This window comes from Lycium barbarum, chromosome 6, assembly GCF_019175385.1.
Source record: "Lycium barbarum isolate Lr01 chromosome 6, ASM1917538v2, whole genome shotgun sequence".
Classification (NCBI taxonomy): domain Eukaryota; kingdom Viridiplantae; phylum Streptophyta; class Magnoliopsida; order Solanales; family Solanaceae; genus Lycium; species Lycium barbarum.
In genome coordinates, this window is record NC_083342.1 from 96,544,317 (window position 1) to 96,565,712 (window position 21,396).

General features: G+C 31.0%; 1 protein-coding gene across 1 annotated transcript; it reads right to left on the reverse strand.

Moving 5' to 3' along the window:
- Positions 1 to 1,112: 1,112 nt before the first annotated feature.
- On the reverse strand, positions 1,113 to 6,315 carry LOC132644914 (gibberellin 2-beta-dioxygenase 2). Its single transcript, XM_060361576.1, has 3 exons — positions 5,811 to 6,315; positions 2,091 to 2,541; positions 1,113 to 1,650 (listed from the first exon to the last, which is right to left on the reverse strand). Exons 1-3 carry the CDS (start codon positions 6,197 to 6,199, stop codon positions 1,396 to 1,398), a joined length of 1,095 nt encoding a protein of 364 aa, XP_060217559.1. The 5' UTR covers positions 6,200 to 6,315; the 3' UTR covers positions 1,113 to 1,395.
- Positions 6,316 to 21,396: the final 15,081 nt, after the last annotated feature.

The window sequence follows — 21,396 nt, forward strand, 5'->3', positions numbered from 1 at the left end:
AACAGAAAAACAAAGATCGAAACAAGCAAAATAAGAAGAAATAACACATATTTCTAGCAAAAAACAGGCGAAACTTTCAAAATTTTGATGAAAAAAAAATCTCAACTTTATGAACACTAGAGTTCTATCGAGTTCGTAAAATAATAACAACTTTTATGGCAAAATGGAGCTCTAAATGCTCTGGAGGAGTTGCTAAATTAAAGAAAATACCTAAAATGGACGGCAGGAACGTTACCAAGACTGGGAGAGAGGGAGAATTCTGATGGAAACTTCAATTTTTTTAGAGCAGGAGTTGGGAAGAAATGAGGAGAGAGAAGCGGTTTTTGTATATTTTAATAATAAGTGAAAGAGGACTTAAGTGTATAAGTTGTAAACTCTAAAGTTTTTAAAATTATAAAATGACCTCGGGACCACTAACCTTAACCCTAAAATGAAAAAATAAAGGGAAAAGAAAATGAATGCCCTATTGCAAATTAAACTAAGGGAGTGGCTTCAAAGCCAAATACTCCCCAGAAACTTTTCAAACGTTAATTGGAGATCGACTAAACAAGTGTCCACTGTCCGGATCACGAAATCAGAACAATACCAAATTATTTTAAAAGATACAATTATTTTATATCATTGATAGCGTAAGTGGAATTCTCTTACAATTATTTTATATCATTGATAGCGTAAGTGGAATTCTATTACATTCCACTTAATTAATCTTGCACCATATCTCCTAGCTAGGTAACAATCAGTTGAGGTGTAATATACAGTCAAGATAGGATGTGACTTTCAATAAGCATGCGCAAAAGTAATATCCAACAGACTGCTGACAGACAAGATCCCAAATTTCAGCTCAGAGGGTTTGATGCAATGTGGATTCAATAGTTGCGGTTACAATGTTTAATCCAGAATGTGCCACAAGAGCTACATATGTATGAGCTTTAAAAGAAAATTTTGCAAATTAGGATTAACTGGCTTACATTTTTTCTTCTTTTATAAACTTTTATCTTATTAGTTGTCTGAAGATGAAGGGACGGTTTTATTGCAATTTATAAGTTACAAGTTTGAGCTGTGAAAGCGTGACCGTTTTCCGTACCTTGTGCGAACACAAAATGCCTTCTACGTCGATCGAACTGCTATTTTTCTTAATTGTCTGAAGTTCCAAAAAAGAATTGCCATCATTCATCATAATATAGCGGACAGCCGATTGGTACAAGATTATAAAGAGCTAACTTAGCTTCTATATACTGAAAATGTAAACAACAAATTTACTCTATCAATACACCTAACTACGCATATGGAATTACACTTACACCTCCTAGGCCTCCAAAAGATTTTTCCTCACATTAGAGTACGAGCGAGCAAAGGTACTCTCCTGGAGAGCAAATAAAGTTAATGAGGTATCATCTATTGGGTGTGATTCTTGAAATGGTCAAGACGACTATCAGCCAGACGCAAGGAGTATACAGTCTGTTTAAACTCGCCCCATGTGAAAGGCCTGTAGATATTATGAGTCAAAAGAATATTGTTGATTTGAGGAGGAGCATTTATCCAAGCGTTAAGTGCAGGAGCCGCAAAGTACATCATGGACATTCTGGTCTTCCATGAATTCATCGCCAGCACCCTATGCCTCACGCTTGTGAATCTTCCATTCGTCAAAGCCTGCACCATTTGTTCTTCCTATAATTAGTCCTTGAATTCAATAGCTTTAAAAAACTTTTAGTACATGTTATTCTCAGTCCATGTTTCTATTAAAACTTTGAATTCAATGGCAAAGTTTGATTGACCATGAAATTTAATCAAGAAAGATTTTGAAACGATTTAAAATAAATCATAGATATTTATGTGACTACAAATCATCTTATTAAAGTTAAAATAAAAATTTTAAAATTAAATTATTTCTAAATAAACGTATTACTTTCTTTTGAGATATGCTAATTAAAAAGAATAATATATAATTTGGATAGGGAAAGTATTTAATAATCTAGTAAAATTGATAATCAATCTGGTATACAATGTTATATTTAACTAATAGTATTCAAAATTTTGACATTGTTAAGTGTATATAACTTGAACACAAGTAGTAAATAACAGGCACCGACCTGAAAGGTGTCCCCCACAAAAACAAAGAACTCATTGGGGTCAGGAGGAACAGGGATCCAAAATCCGTCATGAGAACAGATTTGGAGGCCACTAACGTCATTTGATCGAAGTATAGTTAATATTTGAGGGTCAGTATGCTCTCCAAATCCAACTCTTGATTTTGATCCAACAGTAGGGAGAGGAGATATGTGGAGTCGTTCTTCTTCTTCTTCCACTTCTCCTTCCACTGATGATGGGTCCCAATGATTGTTAAATTCTTTATGATGATGACTATGATTAGGTGAATTAAATGGGGGATAGTGATTGACCCTGAAGCAAGAGTCGTTCTGTGAATCACTTATGAGCTTGCTAAAAATAGACTTGTCTTCCATCCGTAAACCTTCAGCCACCAATTCAAGAATGTCGCAAGCCAGCTTCCTAACTGCACTTATGTAATCATTTGTGACGCAGCTGCATAATTTACCAGGCAAATTGCACAATGACATCAGCTTGGAGTACCCCAAGAACTAAATTGCTTATTTAAAGATTGTGACGATAAAACATTATAACAATAAAATAGAAAGAAATACAGTTAAAGGCTTTTGACTTATTCCTGTCCGGTACGTGGTCCTAAATGAAAATTGGTTACATTATTCATTGACTTATCCCGTTTGCCGCCGGTAGTTACTAGTTAGTAGTTACTAGTATAATAATACTCACATTTATTATGCTTGTCAACGGCGAAAAATAAAAGTAAAAAAGTATTCCTTCATATGTCCTATATGTCACATTTCTATAATTAGAAAATTTTAACTTTAAAATTCATTTTATCTTTAATAAAATGATTTATAACCTCACAAATGTTTAAGCTTTGTTTTAGATCATAAATTTCAAAAAAAAAAAAAAAAACTTATTTTCTTGCCTTGTGTGTCTAGTCAAACGGTATTACATGAATTGGGACGGATGGAATAGTATATATTGGTAATAAATTTGTTTAGATGTTCTAATAGAAAGCTACAAGTCTAATTATATAAATAAAAAATAAAAAAATAAAAATAAAAGATATGCATCAAGTTTACAGTTGACAGTGCAACTGTTTGGGGATTAAGAAGATGATATATACATCTAAAATTCGAAGACAATTGGGTAGTCTGGTCGTGTCTATAACTTAGCATGCTATTATCTGAAAGGTTTTTCTCATCCAACTATAAGCTCACCATATTGACCTAGAAAGGGGATCCATTCACGGACGTGTAAACATATATTTGACTTGCATTTTAAAAATCCAATATGGCCTTTCGCTGGTCAACAGTCAGCAGCTAGCTAGCTAGAACAAACAAGCATTAGGTAAGTGAGATATACTTTAATACGCGACAACCTATCTTTTTTTCTGAAAAGGAGTTGCCATCCGTATAAATTAAAAAAAGAATATAACTAGTCTGTTTCCAGGTAACCATTTAATTTAATTAGCCTCAAATTAACCACCTTAAGACTATAGTCTTTATATTATACTACTTAACTTTTCGTCAAATTTCCATTATATATTTAATTATCTTTGCGCAACAAGAATTAAATTTGTAGATAATTTTGATGAAACGTTTGGTACAGTTGAGAAGACCCATTAATGCATCTCCTCTAAGAATATCTTCAGGAAAAAAGTAAATATTACTAATTCTTATCTCCCCTACACGTAATTGATGATGTAACCAAACCAAATTGTACAATAATATATTACGTGAATATGAGAGGAACAATACGAATGCGACGTAAATTCATTAATGGCCTACAGGATAATATAATGCCCACTTGATTTTGTTTAAGTGGGGTAGAGCATAATAATCAGAAGAACAAACTGCACTTTGTTTTTATGACCTGAGACTTGGTCCAAATAACAAAGCTGGATTAGCGGAGAGTTTCATCAGCTTGGTTGTGTACATGCACCGCCATTGAATGTTCACATTTTATGTCTAAGTCTTTTTGTAAATCTAAATCAGAAATGTGTCTCATCTCAAGGAAAAAAATAAAACGCAAGTTGTAAAATGAAATGGCTGTCAATCGCCAATGTTCAAGCTAATTATGATGGATCAGAATATCAGATACGATTTCAGGATACATTAACATTGTGATTTTTTTTTTTAACATTGTGATGACCAGGGGCGGATCCACCCTTTAGGTTGCGGGTGACATGGCACCCCCTAGATTAATAAAAAATTTATAAGTAATTTGCTTAAATTAGATTAAATATTTAATCTTGTCACCCCCAGTTGTAAATTAGACAAAGGTGTCACAGCTGGTAGACACAAGTTTGAATCTATCTTGAACATTTTTCGACTCCCGTTTTTCTTTGTGCTTTTTTACTTCCTTTATACCAGTAATTTCCTTTTCGGCTCTCCCAAATTTTCTATTTATCTTTTTATTATTTAGATTGTCTTTCCTCTTTTCTATTATTTTATCTGTGATTTCTAGCGAGAACACACAAATAGAAACTTCAAAATCCCTTAAATTAAGCATTTCTCTTAATCTCAAATCTGTGAGTATTTAAATCGAAAAACTTGGATCTCAATGAGAATTTTGGATTGAGACCAAAATTCAATTTTTTTTTATAATTTCTTTTGTTTATTAATACTCCCTCCGTCCATGTTTACCTGTATAGATTTGACTTAGGACACTCATAATAAGCAATAAATAAAATGAGAAATGAATTGAAATACTTAATAATAAGGATAAAATAGGTATAAAATGGTAAATTATGTCTTGATTTTTCAAACTATATAACTAACAAGTAAAAATGAACAAATAAAATAGATGAAGGGAGTATATTATAAAAATGTATGCTATTCTATAATTGTTAAATTCAATTTAAATCACTTTACTACTTAAATTGTGATGAAAATTTCGCAGCACTGCTTAGAAAAAACATGAAATTTATGATTTATTTTTTAAACTTGTAGTTTATCTAATTCTACATTTACTTATGGGGTGTATTTACCTATTGAAGAGTTTTTTTATTTTATTTTTTATTTTAGTGTTAATGAGTGATTCCTTATTTAAGATGTTAATTGTGTTCGTTTCTTAATTTTTGAGATGTAATTTCCATATTTGTAAATTAAAAAAAAACTTATTAAATTAACCCGAATAAACTAAAAAGAGATGGACCCGATCCAAATACACGTTCCTAATAAGATGTACATTGAAAAAAATTATAACACCCGTCACGTTCAAATCCTCGATGACTACATGTTGTTAATACACCGGCCACCAGCAGCTAGGAAACTCTCATTTCACCTAGCCAACATAATTTAAGAGGAAAATAGAATAGCGACCTACTGGTTAAGGAAAGGATAAAAGAAAACATAATTATGGTAATACGTTTGTTTCTATAGCTGGCTCCTCTCTGCTAAAAACTACCTTTGTTAGGCAAAACACGGACGGTACTTGTTTATCTAGTTCGAGTGCTATAAATTGCACTAACTAACTTCTACTTTGACGCATATTAAGTATTACTACTGTCTTAATTATTTTGCCATTTTTTTTATATTTAAAAATAATTTAATTTTATAATTATCATTTTAGCCTTAATTATATTATTTACAGAGATACAAATATTTAAGGTTTGTTTTAAAATACAAGTTTTAAAAGTCTTTTTTTTTTAATCTCAGTCAAAATGTCACGTAAATGGTGATGAAATGAGTAATATACTTATTCTTTCAACCAATAAAATTTTAAAAAAAAAATGTTACCTGAAAGTAGAAGGGTCATTAGAGATGGTTTTGGCTCGTTGAGAAAGAGAAACAGGATTGGCTTCCAAGAGAATATATTCAAGATCACCCTTGTCCCCATTGAATCCAATGTTCTTGCAACCATACCCAAAAGGAGTCGCAGGTCCAGCGCGTTGCTTCTGCGAAACTGGACGTGAAAAGAAGTCCACAGCTTCCCTCTCCATTCTCGCAATAACCTTTTTTGGAACACCATGGTTTATTATTTTGAAGAAACCATAATCTTCGCATGCTTTCACTATCAGTTCAGACACATTGGACTTGTCATCGGACAAGTCAATTGTGGGAACTCCGAAAGCCGAGGTTTTCTTGTTAGCACGCCGTAGTAGCGGAGTTGGAGTTGCCACGACCATATTAGAATGTATAATCAAGTTATAAGTTGTCTTTGAGGAGTATGTGATTTTCAAGAGTGAAGACTTTAATGGAGGAGTTGAGTTTGCTAGAATGCTCTATTGGTATGAGCTCTCGTCGATGATGCATATAAATAAATAGATTAGAAAGATGGAAACGAGGGAATTAGGACTTGGAGAGGGGCCCTCAAAGGATATATAAAAGGAATAATTTTTATTATAAAAAGAAAAAGCAAACAAGAAAGGGTGCCGTGGGACTGGGGGCAAGGAAGCGTAGGGGTGTTGCCACGATCTTTGACAAACTTATTTACTAATCCTCTCTCAGTTTATATGGTTCTTTTTTATTTTTGAAATTCAAACAGTATGAATTTTAACTATCATTTTAAAATGTATTTTTTCTTCAAATTGATACGAGAAAAGGTGTCATTTGTAGTATTTTTCATGTAATTTTCAAATGTATAAATTTTAATATTAAAATATCGAGTTAATCTAATCTAATTTATCTTTAAAGTTTAGTCAAATTAACTCTCGAAAAACAAAAAGTATCACATAAATTGGGACGGATGAAGTTTACTATTCAACAATTTTTAAAATGAGGTTCCCAGCAAAATTTATGACACCTTCGTTCTAATTAATGGGATATAATTTTAATCGGTTCAGATTTAAAAAAGAAAGAAATTATAATTTAAAATTTTATGCATAATATTTATATGACTATAAAAATTTGGATAAAATAAAAAATGTAGTAACTTATAAGAAAATAATATCTTTTTTTAAATTGGAGAGTAACTTAGTAGGCGTTTGGCCATAAGAATTATTCACTTTATTCCGGAAATATTTTTCACTTTTTAGCGTTTGGTCATAAGAATTACGAATACAACTTGAAGTTCTATTCCGGAATACCAAAAATTCAAAAAAAATATTTTTCAAAAAATTTCACTATTTTCACTTTTTTACAATTACATTTCATCAAAAACTATAACTTTAAAAATTATGGCCAAACACAACTCTAACTCTAACTCCAACTCCAACTTCAAAATTCCCCAAAAAAAGTAAATTTTTTTTTATTTCTATGAACAAACGGGGCTTAGTCTCTTTTTTCTTCATTACTACAAATTTGATGTACTTTTAGCAAACGTTACATCTTTTCAAGACTGGGTTAAAACAGTGACCACAAGTCGACAGATCAGATTCATATGTACTTTAAGACTCGGTAATATTGCACGTGCATCAAATAGTAGAATCAACAGTAGACTGACCACAATCACAGATCAGTCTATTGCTTTGAAAATGAGAATTGCATACCCATGTTTTAATACTCCCTCCGTCGGTGTCTTAGTTTAACTTAGACATTGAATTTAAAAAATAAAGAATTTTTTTTAAAATGTATGATTTAAAATAAACTTTAGATATTTGTATAATTATAAATAATTTTATAAAATTAAATTATTTTTAATTATAAAAATGTGTCAATTTTTTATTAATAAGAAAAATAAGATAATTTTTTTTTTTTGGAACGGAGGGAGTACTAAGTACTACCAGGCGGAATGTTTGAAGTTACAGCACCCTAACGAGTTCGGAGCCAAAATGACATATTTTTGCAACCATTAGCCCAAAATAGGCTGCATTTTTTTTTTATACCACAATGGGTATTTCGTTGGATAACCAACGAAATACCCACACAACACTGTTCCGGTGCCGAACTAATGAGTTGCATTTCGCTACAAGTGTAGCGAAATGCAACAATTTTTTTTTTTTTTTGCACTTCGTGAATATTAGAACGAAATAGGTTTTTTTATTTTTTTTATATTTCGTAAATTTGAACGAAACTGATTTATTTTTTTATTTTTATTTTGTATTTCGTGAATTAATTCACGAAATAGGTTTTTTTTGTATTTCGTGAGTAAAAAAAAGAAATATGGAAAATATAAATTTTTTTTATTTCATCTAAAAACTAAATTGGAAAATATATATGAATTTTTTTTTATTTCGTTCATTTAAAAAAGAAATTGGAATATATATATATATATATATATATATATATATATATATATATATATATATATATATATATATATATATATATATATATATATATTATTTTATTTTATTTTGCATTTCGTTGGTAGATCAACGAAATAGGATAAAATATATTTTTTCTTATTTCGTTGATATACCAACGAAATAGGAAATTATAATTTATTTATTTTTTTGCATTTCGTGTATTAGAAAACGAAATAGGATAAAAAACAATTTGTATTTTTGTATTTCGTTTATATAAAAAAATAGGAAAATAATTTTATTTTCATTTCGTTTATATAAAAACGAAATAGGAATACATATATATATATATATATATATATATATATATATATTAGTTCATTCATATACCAATGAAATAGGATGAATATATATTTTTTTTTGTATTTCATTTATATAAAAACGAAATAGGAAAATAATTTATTTTTTTTCGTTTATATACCAATGAAATGTTTTGTTCCATTTCGCAGGTGGAACAAAACATTTCGTTGGTATATAAACGAAAAAAAAAATTATTCTCCTATTTCGTTTTTTTATAAATGAAATACAAAATATATATATATATTCATCCTATTTCATTGGTATATGAATGAACTAAAAAAAAAAATATATATATATATATATATATATTTTATATAAACGAAATGAAAATAAAATTATTTTCCTATTTTTTTATATAAACGAAATACAAAAATACAAAAAAAAAATTATCCTATTTCGTTTTCTAATGCACGAAATGCAAAAAAAAAAAAAAATATATATAATTTCCTATTTCGTTGGTATATCAACGAAATAAAAAAAATATCCTATTTCGTTGATCTACCAACGAAATGCAATATATATATATATATATATTCCAATTTCATTTTTAGATGAACGAAATAAAAAAAATCATATATATTTTCCAATTTCGTTTTTAGATGAAATAAAAAAAAATCCATATTTCATTTTTTTATTCACGAAATACAAAAAAAAAAAAAAAAAAAACCAATTTCGTTCATTAATTCACGAAATGCAAAAAAAAAATCAGTTATATTTCGTGAATTAATTCACTAAATACAAAAAGAAAAAAAAAAACCTATTTCGTTCTAATATTCACGAAATGCAAAAAAAAAAAAAAATTGTTGCATTTCGCTACACTTGTAGCGAAATGCAACTCATTAGTTCGGCACCGGAATAGTGTTGTGTGGGTATTTCGTTGGTTATCCAACGAAATACCCATTGTGGTATAAAAAAAAAAAAGGCAGCCTATTTTAGACTAATGGCTGCAAAAATATGTCATTTTGGCTCCGGACTCGCACCCTAACGATATGTTTAGATACTGAAATTCTAGTACTGAAAATGGAAAGCTCCTGACATGAAGCATTTTTTTTTTCTCTTTAGACTCATACATGACACAAATTTGAATTAATTAGGTAGTAAATAATTTCGAATACTGAATTATTAAACCATAAAAATACAAAATTCACTCTAGCCAAATCTATTCTCTTTAATTTTTTCTTTGCTAGCTCTAGACTATGGTCGACACTCAAGTCAAACAGATTTTTTTTTAAAAGAAGTCCTATATTAAGGTGTGGCGGCGAGGGAATAGGGGAAAATGTCGACAGGGGCATGGTGGTCCAGAGATAGGGGAGTGGGGAATGTATTGATGGTTAACCTAAGGGAGAAATAGAAAGGTCGGCAAATAGGGACATTAGGTCAAAGGATGACAGTTTGGGGCCAAATTAAAACTGTGTGTCCAGCGGAGATTTGTTTCTTCTCTTGGATTCTAATACTGTTCATTGTTCAACACGTTTATATTAATTGACGCGAAATTGCTTTTCTGAACCAGGCGAAACAAATAATCTACGCGGATTTTGACTTCAGCTTTTCCTGAGTCCCTTCTTCCATTTAAATTTCCCTCTTTATATGTATACTAATAATTTGTTTGGTCAAATTTATTTTTTCTTAAAAGTGTTTATATTTTCTACTAAATGCTTATTTTAAAAAAATGAGGTAATTGGCTAAGATTTTGGGAGAAAATAAGTGTTTAAAGGGAGTAGCAGAAGTTATTTTTCAGAAGCTAAATAATTGTTTGTGCCCAAAAATACTTTTTTGAAAAGCGTTTTTGGAAAAAATACACTTAGAACCAATTTTTAAAAGTTTGGTCAAACATCAATTACTGCTCAAAAGTGTTTTCTTAATTAATTGGTCAAACAAAAACTGTTTTTCGCCAAAAGTACTTTTAGAAAAGCGCTTTTGAAAAAAATATTTTTCAAAATAAGTTGATTTTAGAAGCTTGACCAAATAGGCTATAGGTCTCGTTTGGTACGAGGGATAAGGGACAATTAATCCCGAAATTAGATTTGAGATGAGTTTATCCCACATTCGATTGGTATGAAATCGTGATATAACTAATATTCCTAAATGTATTGTTATTTTTATTCTTGTGGGAGGATGGGATAACAATCACAGAGTAATTAATATGGATAATTGATCCTAAGATAACTTGTTCCCCCACCAAATGACCCCTTAGGGTTGTTTTATGAGCTACTTTCTTGCGAAATTTCACATACACCTTCAGATACTCTGTATATTTAAAGCGTGTTTAGATAAATTAAAATAAAGTAAGCTCAAACACTAAAAAGTTCTTTTAAGTGTTGAACATGATTTATAAATAACTTATTACGTGTTTGAATTCAAGTGCTGAATTTGGTATATAATAGGTATGTACTTGTAATTAATATGTTTGATTTTGGAGATTAAAAAAAATATTACTCGTAGAGTTAAATGGTAAACGATTTAGTCAAATAAAAAATTATAAAAGTTAGGGATAATAAACTTATATTATATGACTGAGTTTGATTTATAAGAAAAACGTTTATTATAAACTGGTCTAACCAGTTCATCATGAGCTTGCCCAATCAGCCTCTTACTCAAACGAATTAAGCAAGTCCTTTGTTGCATTCTGTTAGACAATGAGAATATATTGAGAAACATAGTATATCTGTAACCAAATATGTTTGGTCTGAAAGTAACTTGAGGAAATGTGCGCCTTAGTCACGGATTACCCTCTATATATGCCCTTAAGATTTTATGTGGGGTATAAATTTACCCAATTTCTCCTGAATAGTTTTGACTTTAGGGGTGTTGGTTGAACTGGGGAAGTAACTAATTACTCTTTATTAAAGTCTTGGTGTTGTTAGAGCTTAATCAAAATACTCCGTTCATTCATTTTTACTTGTCATATTTTATTTTTTAGAGTTAATTTGATTAATTTTTGAAACTATTAAATTAGATTAATTTGATAATTTAAACTTAAAATTTAGATTTGAAATCTATACGAAAAATACTATTATAATGTGTAATTTTTCTCATATTAATATGATAAAAAAAAAGATATTTTAAAATGTTATCACACGTGTAATTTGACTCTAGAAAAGTAAAATGTGATAGAATGTAGGGAGTATAAGAATTACTTACTTTGCAATTTAATATTTTACGCAACTGTAGAATTGTCAATTTGTCATGACAAGTTTGTGTTGATAATTAGACTCTGTATATCACAAATACATTTTTTTTCCTTTTCCAAGAAAGAACAAGAATCAATTACTTATGTTATTTGTATTATTATCTACATTGTGATGATTAAATAAAAAAAAAAAGATTCATAACCATGGCTCTAGAAGTAACTAGAAATAAATAAATAAGTCTGAGTTTCCAAATCACTGGACCTAACTCTTTTTATTCTGGAAAATTCTATCAACTTAATTCATCTTATAATTTATATCGAACGGCAAATTACCAATACAATAACCATCTATTTCTGTGATCATCAACTAGATTTGTAGGTTACTAAAGAATGTGCACGGTAATCTTGAACCATCCGTTAATATTTGACAATCAAATTTTGTTGATATTTTTCCTAGAAAAAAAAAAACCTGCTGTAAAGCTTCAATTAGTAGTTACGCAGTTTTGTATTTTATCTTCATATTAATACTATACGTTTTTTCAACGTTTCATACTACTTTTTGAAAAGATGTATTTGAGAAGTCAAAATATAAATATGAAACCACCGAGGTCTCTGTCTAATCCCAACGCTTAGTCTTTGTATTTACTATAATATGGCACCCACTTCACATTTGTTTACGACTAATTTATCAAGCACAGAAAGAAGTACTTAATTAATTACTTGACCTTGCATACTTTTTGATTGGCTGTCTTCTTCAAATCAACCTAAATAATTAAAGAATTCGAGATTTATACTCATCCTTCTTTTATGTAAACAAAGAAAAAAATAGAAAAAGAAAATTCCTAGTGGCATGGGTATAAAGAGGTTTGACGTTAATTAAACAAATTGTAGTTAGTTTTCTAGTCGAAGATGAACGAGAGAATATAATTTATAGGACTAGAATATTATATGCTCAACTAAAGGTACTTTGTTTCTTGGCAAATGGTCAACATAGACAAACTCAAGAAGGAATATGCCTCTATTGGTCATCGATCTTGTTTTAATTTGACTTTGTTCTAACGATGCGTCCTACTTCAGAGGCAAATTACCTGACGAAGCACATTAGAGGCACCTTTATCTGCAGGCCTACCACTAACCACATGCTGTTTTCGCTTTCTGTTGTTAGTATTTAATACCAGATACCAAGTGAGAGAGTACTCATCTTTTAGCATTATAAAAAATCAAGTATGGTTGAAAAGAAGTACTAAGAAGTGAAATGGTTCGATATATTATATGGAAACTCAATTATGCTCTGTTGAAGTATGGAGAAACAAGTAACATGAAGAAAAGCAGGAGTTTAGAATTAAATAATTGATTACGGAGAGACAAATTGGTAGCAGGGTTCAAATGATTCATCATCACAATCACTTTCGATGCTTAGCATCGTTAAACATACAATGAAGGAACTAATTAATCTATTTATAGAGAGACAAGCTGCTGCACTTGGATTCTGTTTTCTCTTCTTACAATAATAGTTATGGTGAAGATACCTTACCCACCTGAAAGCTAATCAACGAATGGCTTCTCAAACATTTAATAATACCAAGGCTAACGTGATTTTGATCTAAATTTAAGACACCTTCTTTCATTCACTAAAGAAGATGCAGTTGATAGATCCATGAATATAATATGATGGCTAATTCTATGAATCAAAATCCCGAGTTGGAGATGAAATAACTTCACTATACGATTGAGTTTCTCAAATCCAAATAAAAATGAAGAATTGCGTAGTAGATAGTTGAACATCAAATGACCTAATTTCAATAATTCATCTTAATATTGAACAAAGCAGAATAGTATAGACCATGAAAAATATGAAGGTAAACCACAATGAAAAACATACTTGCCCCATTAGCATGCATATAACGGAGCAACCACCCCCCTTCAACATCTCTCATAATTTATTCTTCCTCCATGCTTTTAGCTTAGACAATCTCTGAAAAATTCACACTCCCCTAGAAAGTAAGAGATGCCCGCACTAAATAACCCTTAATTAAATAGAGTACCTATTTATTTTGGACTAAATGCAAAAGTTAAAAACAACATATAATATGGACCGGTGGACGAGTAATTGATTTTACTTGCTTGCTCGTACTGCGTGTTAATTTAAGAACAAGTCGGTCTAATTTCTTATTAACGCTTTCACCTTCCAATTTAAATTCACATAGAAGTAAACGTGTCAACCGGTCCGGTTATACCGGTTCCGGTTAACCGTTTATTTCTTACCGGTCCGGTTCTGATTTTTTTGAAACCGGAACCGGACCGGTTAAACCGGTGAAATTAAAAAAATATATATATATATTAGCCGTTGCTGGGCTTATGGACCGTTATTGGACCGTTGGCAACGGTCCATTTGAAAAAATGGCCGTTGCCAAACGGCCATAAATTCATTTTTTGCCCCCCACCCCCCCCCCCCCCCCAACCCTCCAAACTTTTTTTTTAACACTTTAACTCATTCCCCAACCCTATATAAATCCTTCTTCATTTTCATTTTAATCCACACCAATTCACTCTTCTCTTTCTCTCAATTATAGTTACTTTGTAATAATTAGCCACTTTAAATTTCTCTCAAATAAATATTATAGTCTTATTCTAGTTTCAATTATTAATTTTGCAATTATAATATTGTTGGTGATTTTGCAACAATCCGAAGTAGCTTTGGTGGATTTGCAATTCTAGCCGCCTTCACTTTGTTGGAAATTAATCCGGCAATTTGGTACCTTCGTTCCAACTCTATCTTTATTTTTCACAATTTAATTTACGCAATTTAATTCTAGCAATTTAATTTGTTGCAATTTATTTTCTTTTGATTTATTTGATTGTGATTTAAATTAATTCTATTTAATAATGGCAAAGAGATTTAGACGTAGTGCCGGTAGTAGTAGTGGTATTGTTAGGGGTGGGCTTAATGAGGAAACATTTGTGGAAGAAACACCTAATTTATGTATTGATGTTGGTGGAAATAATTCACTTTTAGGTCATGAGGCAATGCAATAACATTTTACCGACACTTTTAATGAAATTGATGATGATGATGAAAACACAACCCCTCGAAATCCCATAGGAGATACATGTCCTGCACAATCACATACACAAGACAAACCGCCTAGAACTCGTAAGCCAACCGCTAAAATTTGGAAATTTATGACTAAGGATAGGGAAAACCAATCAGTTACATGTACACTATGTGGACAGTATTTGCTTTTAGGCAAGGAACTAGTAAGGATGGTGGAACGGGTACACTAAATGGTCATATGAGAAAAAAACATATGGATGTTTGGGGAGAGCAAACGGGGTATTCAAATGACGATAGACCCACGAACTGGTAGAAATTTTAAGTATGATAAGAAAAAAGAGCGTGTAGAAATAGCTAAAATGGTAGCTTATGATTGTTTACCATTTTCCTTTCCCTCGGGTTTGGGGTTTGTTACTTACATTTAACGTTATTATAATCTGTTATTTGAGGGTATTCCTAGAAGTACTTGTAGAGCGGATGTTATAGATTTGTATAAAAAATATAGATTTTATTTGCGCCATGTATTTAATTCTTTAAATTGTAATGTTTCTCTTACCGCTGATTTAGGTCTTAGTCTTAACAAGTTAGATTTTTTTGCTATTACATGTCATTGGGTTGATGATAATTGGATTATGCAAAAAAGAATTATAGCTTTTTTATATGATGAAGAAAAAGGTCGTCACGATGGAAAACTTTTAGCGGATTCAATGTCTACTATAATGAGATTTTTTAATATTTATAAAAAAACACTTTGTATTGCTTTAGATAATGCTTCTAATAATACAAAGGCAATTGGTCTTTTAAAAAGAGAAATAAACCGTCCGCTAAAAAAAAAAATTCATGTAAGATGTAGTTGTCACATTTTAAATTTAATTGTTAAAGATGGTCTTGTGTGTTCTGACGATTCTATTCAAAAAGTTAGAGATGCGGTTGCGTTTCTTTTTTTGTAATGCTAATAGGGCAAGACTTAGAGATTTTAAGAATGCTTGTGTGGAAAATAACCTTAGACCTAGGAAAATTCAAGGAGAAATTGAGACTAGGTGGAACTACACTTACATTATGCTACAACAAGCATATGTGTATAGGATTCCCATACAACAAGTTCACAACAAATATAATACTGATAGTGATGATTGGTTAAATTTTTCGCATTGGGAAGATGTTAAAGAATGTGTTGAACTCTTAGAAATTTTTTATAATGCAACTCTTGCTTTTTCTAGACAATTATATCCCACGGTAACCGGAATTTTAGCCTACTTAGCGGAAATAGCTAGAGTTTTACAAGAGTATAAATATAAACCCGGTTATCAAGCGACTATTTTTGAAATGATAATCAAATTTAAGAAGTATTTTTTTCCCATCCCAACTTTATTTATTTTGGGTTCTCTTTTAAATTCTTGTTTAAAAGTGTCTTATACTAAAGCATTGGTTGGTCAAATTTATACATTTTTAGAAATTGAACCGGGAGTTCAACCATCTTTAGCTGAAGCTGAACTCGCTATTGATGACGAGTTTAGAAAAGTTTTTACTTATTATTCTAATTTGGAAGAACGTGCTACACCCGTTGCTCCACACCCTACTACTTTTCAAAGTAGCAAAAAGGGCTTGTCGGGTTTGTCGCATTTAAAAGTTTTACATTCACAGCCAACTTCTTCTTGTAATGCAAACTTTGATGAATATAACTTTTATTTGATGCAGCCAAATGTGGATATCAAGGAACTGGATGAATTGGACGTCTTAGCATGGTGGAAGAAGTACAAGGCAAGTCATCCCATACTCTCAAGAATGACTCGAGATATCCTTACGGTTCAAGTATCAACTGTGGCTTCGGAGAGCGCATTTAGCCAAGGAAGACAGCAAATTGGAGACCATAGACATTCATTATCCGACTTTAGCTTGCAAGTACTAGTGTGCATTCGCGATTGGATTAGATCGGAGCGACGCAACCAAAACTCAGAAGCGGAGGAAGGCGAAGAGGAAGAAATTGAAGATTTGATAGCAAGTGGACCGGACCAAATGGAAGACTTTGAAGATATTTCCATGGCCAAATACGATATGGGGGAAATTAAAGAAATGATTCAGAATTGGTGATTTTATTATTCTACTATTTCTTTACAACTCATGTATTATTTGCAAGTTAAAAAAAACTACAACTTGCAAATAACTGTTATCCAAGAATGAATAAAATATATGGCTCATTGAGCTTTCTTCTATTTAGTTGTGTTTATAATTTTACTTTTATTAAGTTAGGAATATACCTAAAATATACTAAGAATATACTTATAATATACATCTACTTAAATTAAAAACTAGAAAGTTATATACTTGATAACTAACTAAAATATATTAAGAATATATATTATAGTATACATATAATATATATTAAGGATATATAGTGTACATAAAATATATTTGGAATATACTTATAATATATAGTATACATATATTATACATATAAGTATAACTTATATATATGTTTAAGTTATACTTATAGTATACATATAAGTATAGTATACATATAATATATATTAAGGATATATAGTATACATAAAATATATTTGGAATATACTAATAATATATAGTATACATATAGTATACATATAACTATATAAGTATAACTTAAACATATATATATATATATATATATATATATATATATATATATATATATATATATATATATATATATGTTTAAGTTGTACTTATAGTATACATATAATTGTTAAAGATGGTCTTGTGTGTTTTGACGATTCTATTCAAAAAGTTAGAGATGCGGTTGCGTTTCTTTTTTATAATGCTAATAGGGGAAGACTTAGAGATTTTAAGAATGCTTGTGTGAAAAATAACCTTAGACCTTGAAGAGTGGTTGAGAACTTGAGATGGACACAATATTGCGGCCAATGGAGAGACCAAACATAAACGCCATGTTATGCTTTGACAATATTACCTATCACTTCTCCGCTAGTTTTCTAACTAAATCTGCTGAAGAATATGTCAATATTGATACTACCACTATTACTACTACTATGCGAGTATGTAGTATCTCAACCTTTTTCACTTACTGTCATCAACTAAGAGGGGCATATGTTAATGTCATTGACCACTACCGCAAACAAATTCTTCCTCGTCTTCGGTTAAAATGTTTTAAATAACAATATAATGATACTGAATTTGTGCATATTGCATAAAGAGATAATGATTGCAGTCGTATTATTCACTAAGTGATTTGAAAATTGGAAAAAGTATTTCTGTGTTATCATGAGAAGCAAAGACGTTCTAACCGCTCTAACCACGGAAAGTTAATACCCGGGAGAACAAAAGAAATCACCAAAAAGGAATGAAGGGGAAAGCAAATTATATATTTAGTAAAATGTAATAATGCATCCAGACAAGTACGAAACAAACCACATAAAAAATTATATTTGTCATTATTCTGTTGATTCCTTAATTTAAGGATTGAACATGGAAGCTTAATTGCCGGCCTTACCTTCTAATTCTCCCCATAGTCCGCAATTTTGTAGAATAAAAGCTATACGCCTGCAGAAACATTAAATAAAGGTTCCTTAAATAAAAGGGAAGAAGGGGCAAAAGGTAAGGAATTTGGTAGTTGATTAGTTTGGCGGGTAAGGTAGTTGGTCCTCTAACTACTTCCCCAACCAGTCATCGCCGCACTAACAATTTTGCAATTTGTAAAGACAGAAAGAATAAATAAATAAATAAATAGACTAGTTGCGCCAAGTTCTATTTTTGATTCCCCAACTTCACGAAATTCTGTCCAAATACCTGAACATGTTTAAATCACTATATTAAATACCTTTGATCGTGCTTATCGACAAAAAATTAATTGTGAGTTCAACTCAACCTCAAAAAGTTAACTCATGAGTTAGAATTGCTCAAGATAAGAAATCAAATTCTTATCCCTTAAACTGTGCTAAAAACTTAACTCCCCCCCCCCCCCCCCCCCCCACAACAAAAAAATATGACCGGGCCTATCAATTGGAGCACACACAATATAATATGGAGGGTCAATATCGGGGTAAATCGAGAATTGGGATAAACTTGCTTCTGATATCATTATAGGAAATGGACCTCAGACCTAAATCAACCCCTCAAAAGATAGCTCAAGGGGTGAGAATTGTCTAATACCACATATGGAAACCAATCGCATCCGGCATCCGGTTTGAGACAACTCGACATATATCCATCGATCCCTTTGATGTAGATAACACTAGGGGTGTACATGGATCGGGTTGGTTCGGATTTCTTAAACACCAAATCAAACCAATTGCGTCGGGCTTTTAAATTTATACACCAAACCAAACCAATAAAATTCGGGTTTTTCAACCTTGAGTTTTCTCGGGTTATTCGGGGTTTTTTTTTCCCGGAATAATCTTGATACAAAACATATAACTTTTACGTCAAATATTTCTTTAGTCCTAGTATGATACAACTATGTAATTAAGGTGTTTCATAAGAAAATAACACAAAATGTGAGAAGAGTGATGACATTGTATTAAAATATTCAACAAAAGATAATAAAATCGGTTAAAATAAATATTGCTAATTAATAAGCCATAAAGAAAATGACCATAATCTAAAAATACTAAGTCATACTAAAATAAGTACGACTAATAAGTATTAATTACATGACAAGAAAAAAAAACTTAAGTTATGTATTTTCACTCTCTAAACCAATTATGCAAAATTAAAGAATAAATATCCAACATTATTGTCATTTCTATGGGTAAATTGAAATTCTTTTATTAGTACTAGTGTTGAGTTGGTTTTGGTTTGGACTTTATATGAGTTACTAACATCCATAGGATATAAAACTTATTCACATTCAAAATCCTAAATTCAAGCTTGAATAATATGATAATAGATGAAAAACTATGAAAAAAATTAAGAAATATTTATAAATTACATTACAAATAAATATTTTTATGTATAAAATATTTTAATAATTGAATACATGTAATGTCGGGTTGGTTTGGTTCGGTTTGACTTTTTTTAGCTAAAACCAAACCAAACCAATTATGGTCGGGTTTTTTTCTCGGTTTGACTCGGTTTATCGGTTTGGTGCGGTTTATCGGTTTACTTTGTACACCCCTAGATAACACATTAGAATCCACATATCAGATAAGAATATGTCACATCTGTAACACCCTGTACCTTTAACCTAAGCTTTGATCATGATCCTAGACTTAGAAAATCAGATAAAGAATGTGCGAATTGGAATTTCCCTGTTCAGTTGTAAGATAGGGGTTTACGCCCATGAACAGTGACCGTATTTCAGTATACGGCCCGTAATTCAAGTCGTAAACTGTTACCAAGGATTTCTGAGCATTCTGGAATTTGGCAGTTGGATGTCATATGGTTAAATACGGACCGTATTTCAAAATACGGCCCGTATTTCAAAACTTATTTGGAATTTGGGAAAGCTTCCTTGACGAAAGTTGTAGATCTTTGAAATACCTTTCCAACGGTATATTATGGGGGTCAAACGGACATCTGTGCAAAGAGTTATGACCATTTTAGTGAAGAGACGCAGTGCAGTCCGTATTTCAAAATACGGACCGTATTTCAAAATACGGCCAGTATTTAACAGGGCCGAAAATCCAATTTTTCCAGAACAGTATATATTCGTCCATATCAGTTCAAATCATTACTTTTCATTCCTTCAAGCTCTAGAACGACCTCCTACCCTCTTCCATCATCAAGAACACCAAGGTAAGCCTACTCTAATTATTCCAAGTCAATTCTAATACATATCCTTGTAATCTAAACAAGAAATCATCATTTCTAATCTAGGGTTTTCAAGAAAACCCATCTCAAGGTTCAAGAATCAAGATTTGGGAAATCTTCTTCAAACCTCAAGTCTCTAATTCAAGTTTTGGAGCAATTAAGGTATGTAGAACTTCCATCCACATATGGGAATCTCTACGTTCTTCCCCATGCTCCGTTTCTTGATATCCATGAAGTTCAAACCCTAGGGCATTAAACCCAACATATTGGTAGCCCGTAATTATGTATTTATGTACATGAATTTTGTATCTATATTCATTATTGTATTCCTAATCTTCCATTACGGTTATTAGGAACCCTAGCTTAATCCATGAATCATGAATTCTTCCTCATGTGTTCTTATTATGTTTATACGAAACTTTATGATTTTATGTAGCAAGTTACAAGCATGTTTTCAAGTCAATTATATATATATATATGATTTTGAACTATTGTTATTACTCATGAATCAAGAACATGTTTGCAAGACTAAGATAAGTTATCTCATGAAACCATATTATAAGATATTTCATGAAACCATGTTACAAGTTATTTCGTGAAATCATGATTACAAGTTATTTCACGAAGATCATGGGCTTCTTAGCCAACTATATCATGTTCATGTTTTTGGGAATTGCTTAGTTAATCGAGAAGGCTCAGATAGCCTGAAACTACGTTGCCACCGTAGGATAAGGGTTGTCAGCAAGGAGGCAACACCTTTATTATGCAGTTTGGATCCTTACATGCTTATTATTACTTAAATCTCATATCCCTGGCAAGGTGTGAGTGTTCTGCTGGTAGGACGCAAGTACCAGAATCATGTTGTCGGTTATACTATAGCGTTCCCCACGTTACAAGCAGTTTTACCTA

Excerpts from the sequence above, each read along its gene's own strand:
- LOC132644914 (XM_060361576.1), bottom strand. The coding sequence starts at position 6,199 with ATGGTCGTGGCAACTCCAACTCCGCTACTACGGCGTGCTAACAAGAAA. Across the intron at positions 2,542-5,810 it reads AATGACCCTTCTACTTTCAG|CTGCGTCACAAATGATTACA; the intron begins GTAACATTTTTT and ends TAAATTATGCAG. Across the intron at positions 1,651-2,090 it reads TTGTGGGGGACACCTTTCAG|GCTTTGACGAATGGAAGATT; the intron begins GTCGGTGCCTGT and ends CAAATGGTGCAG.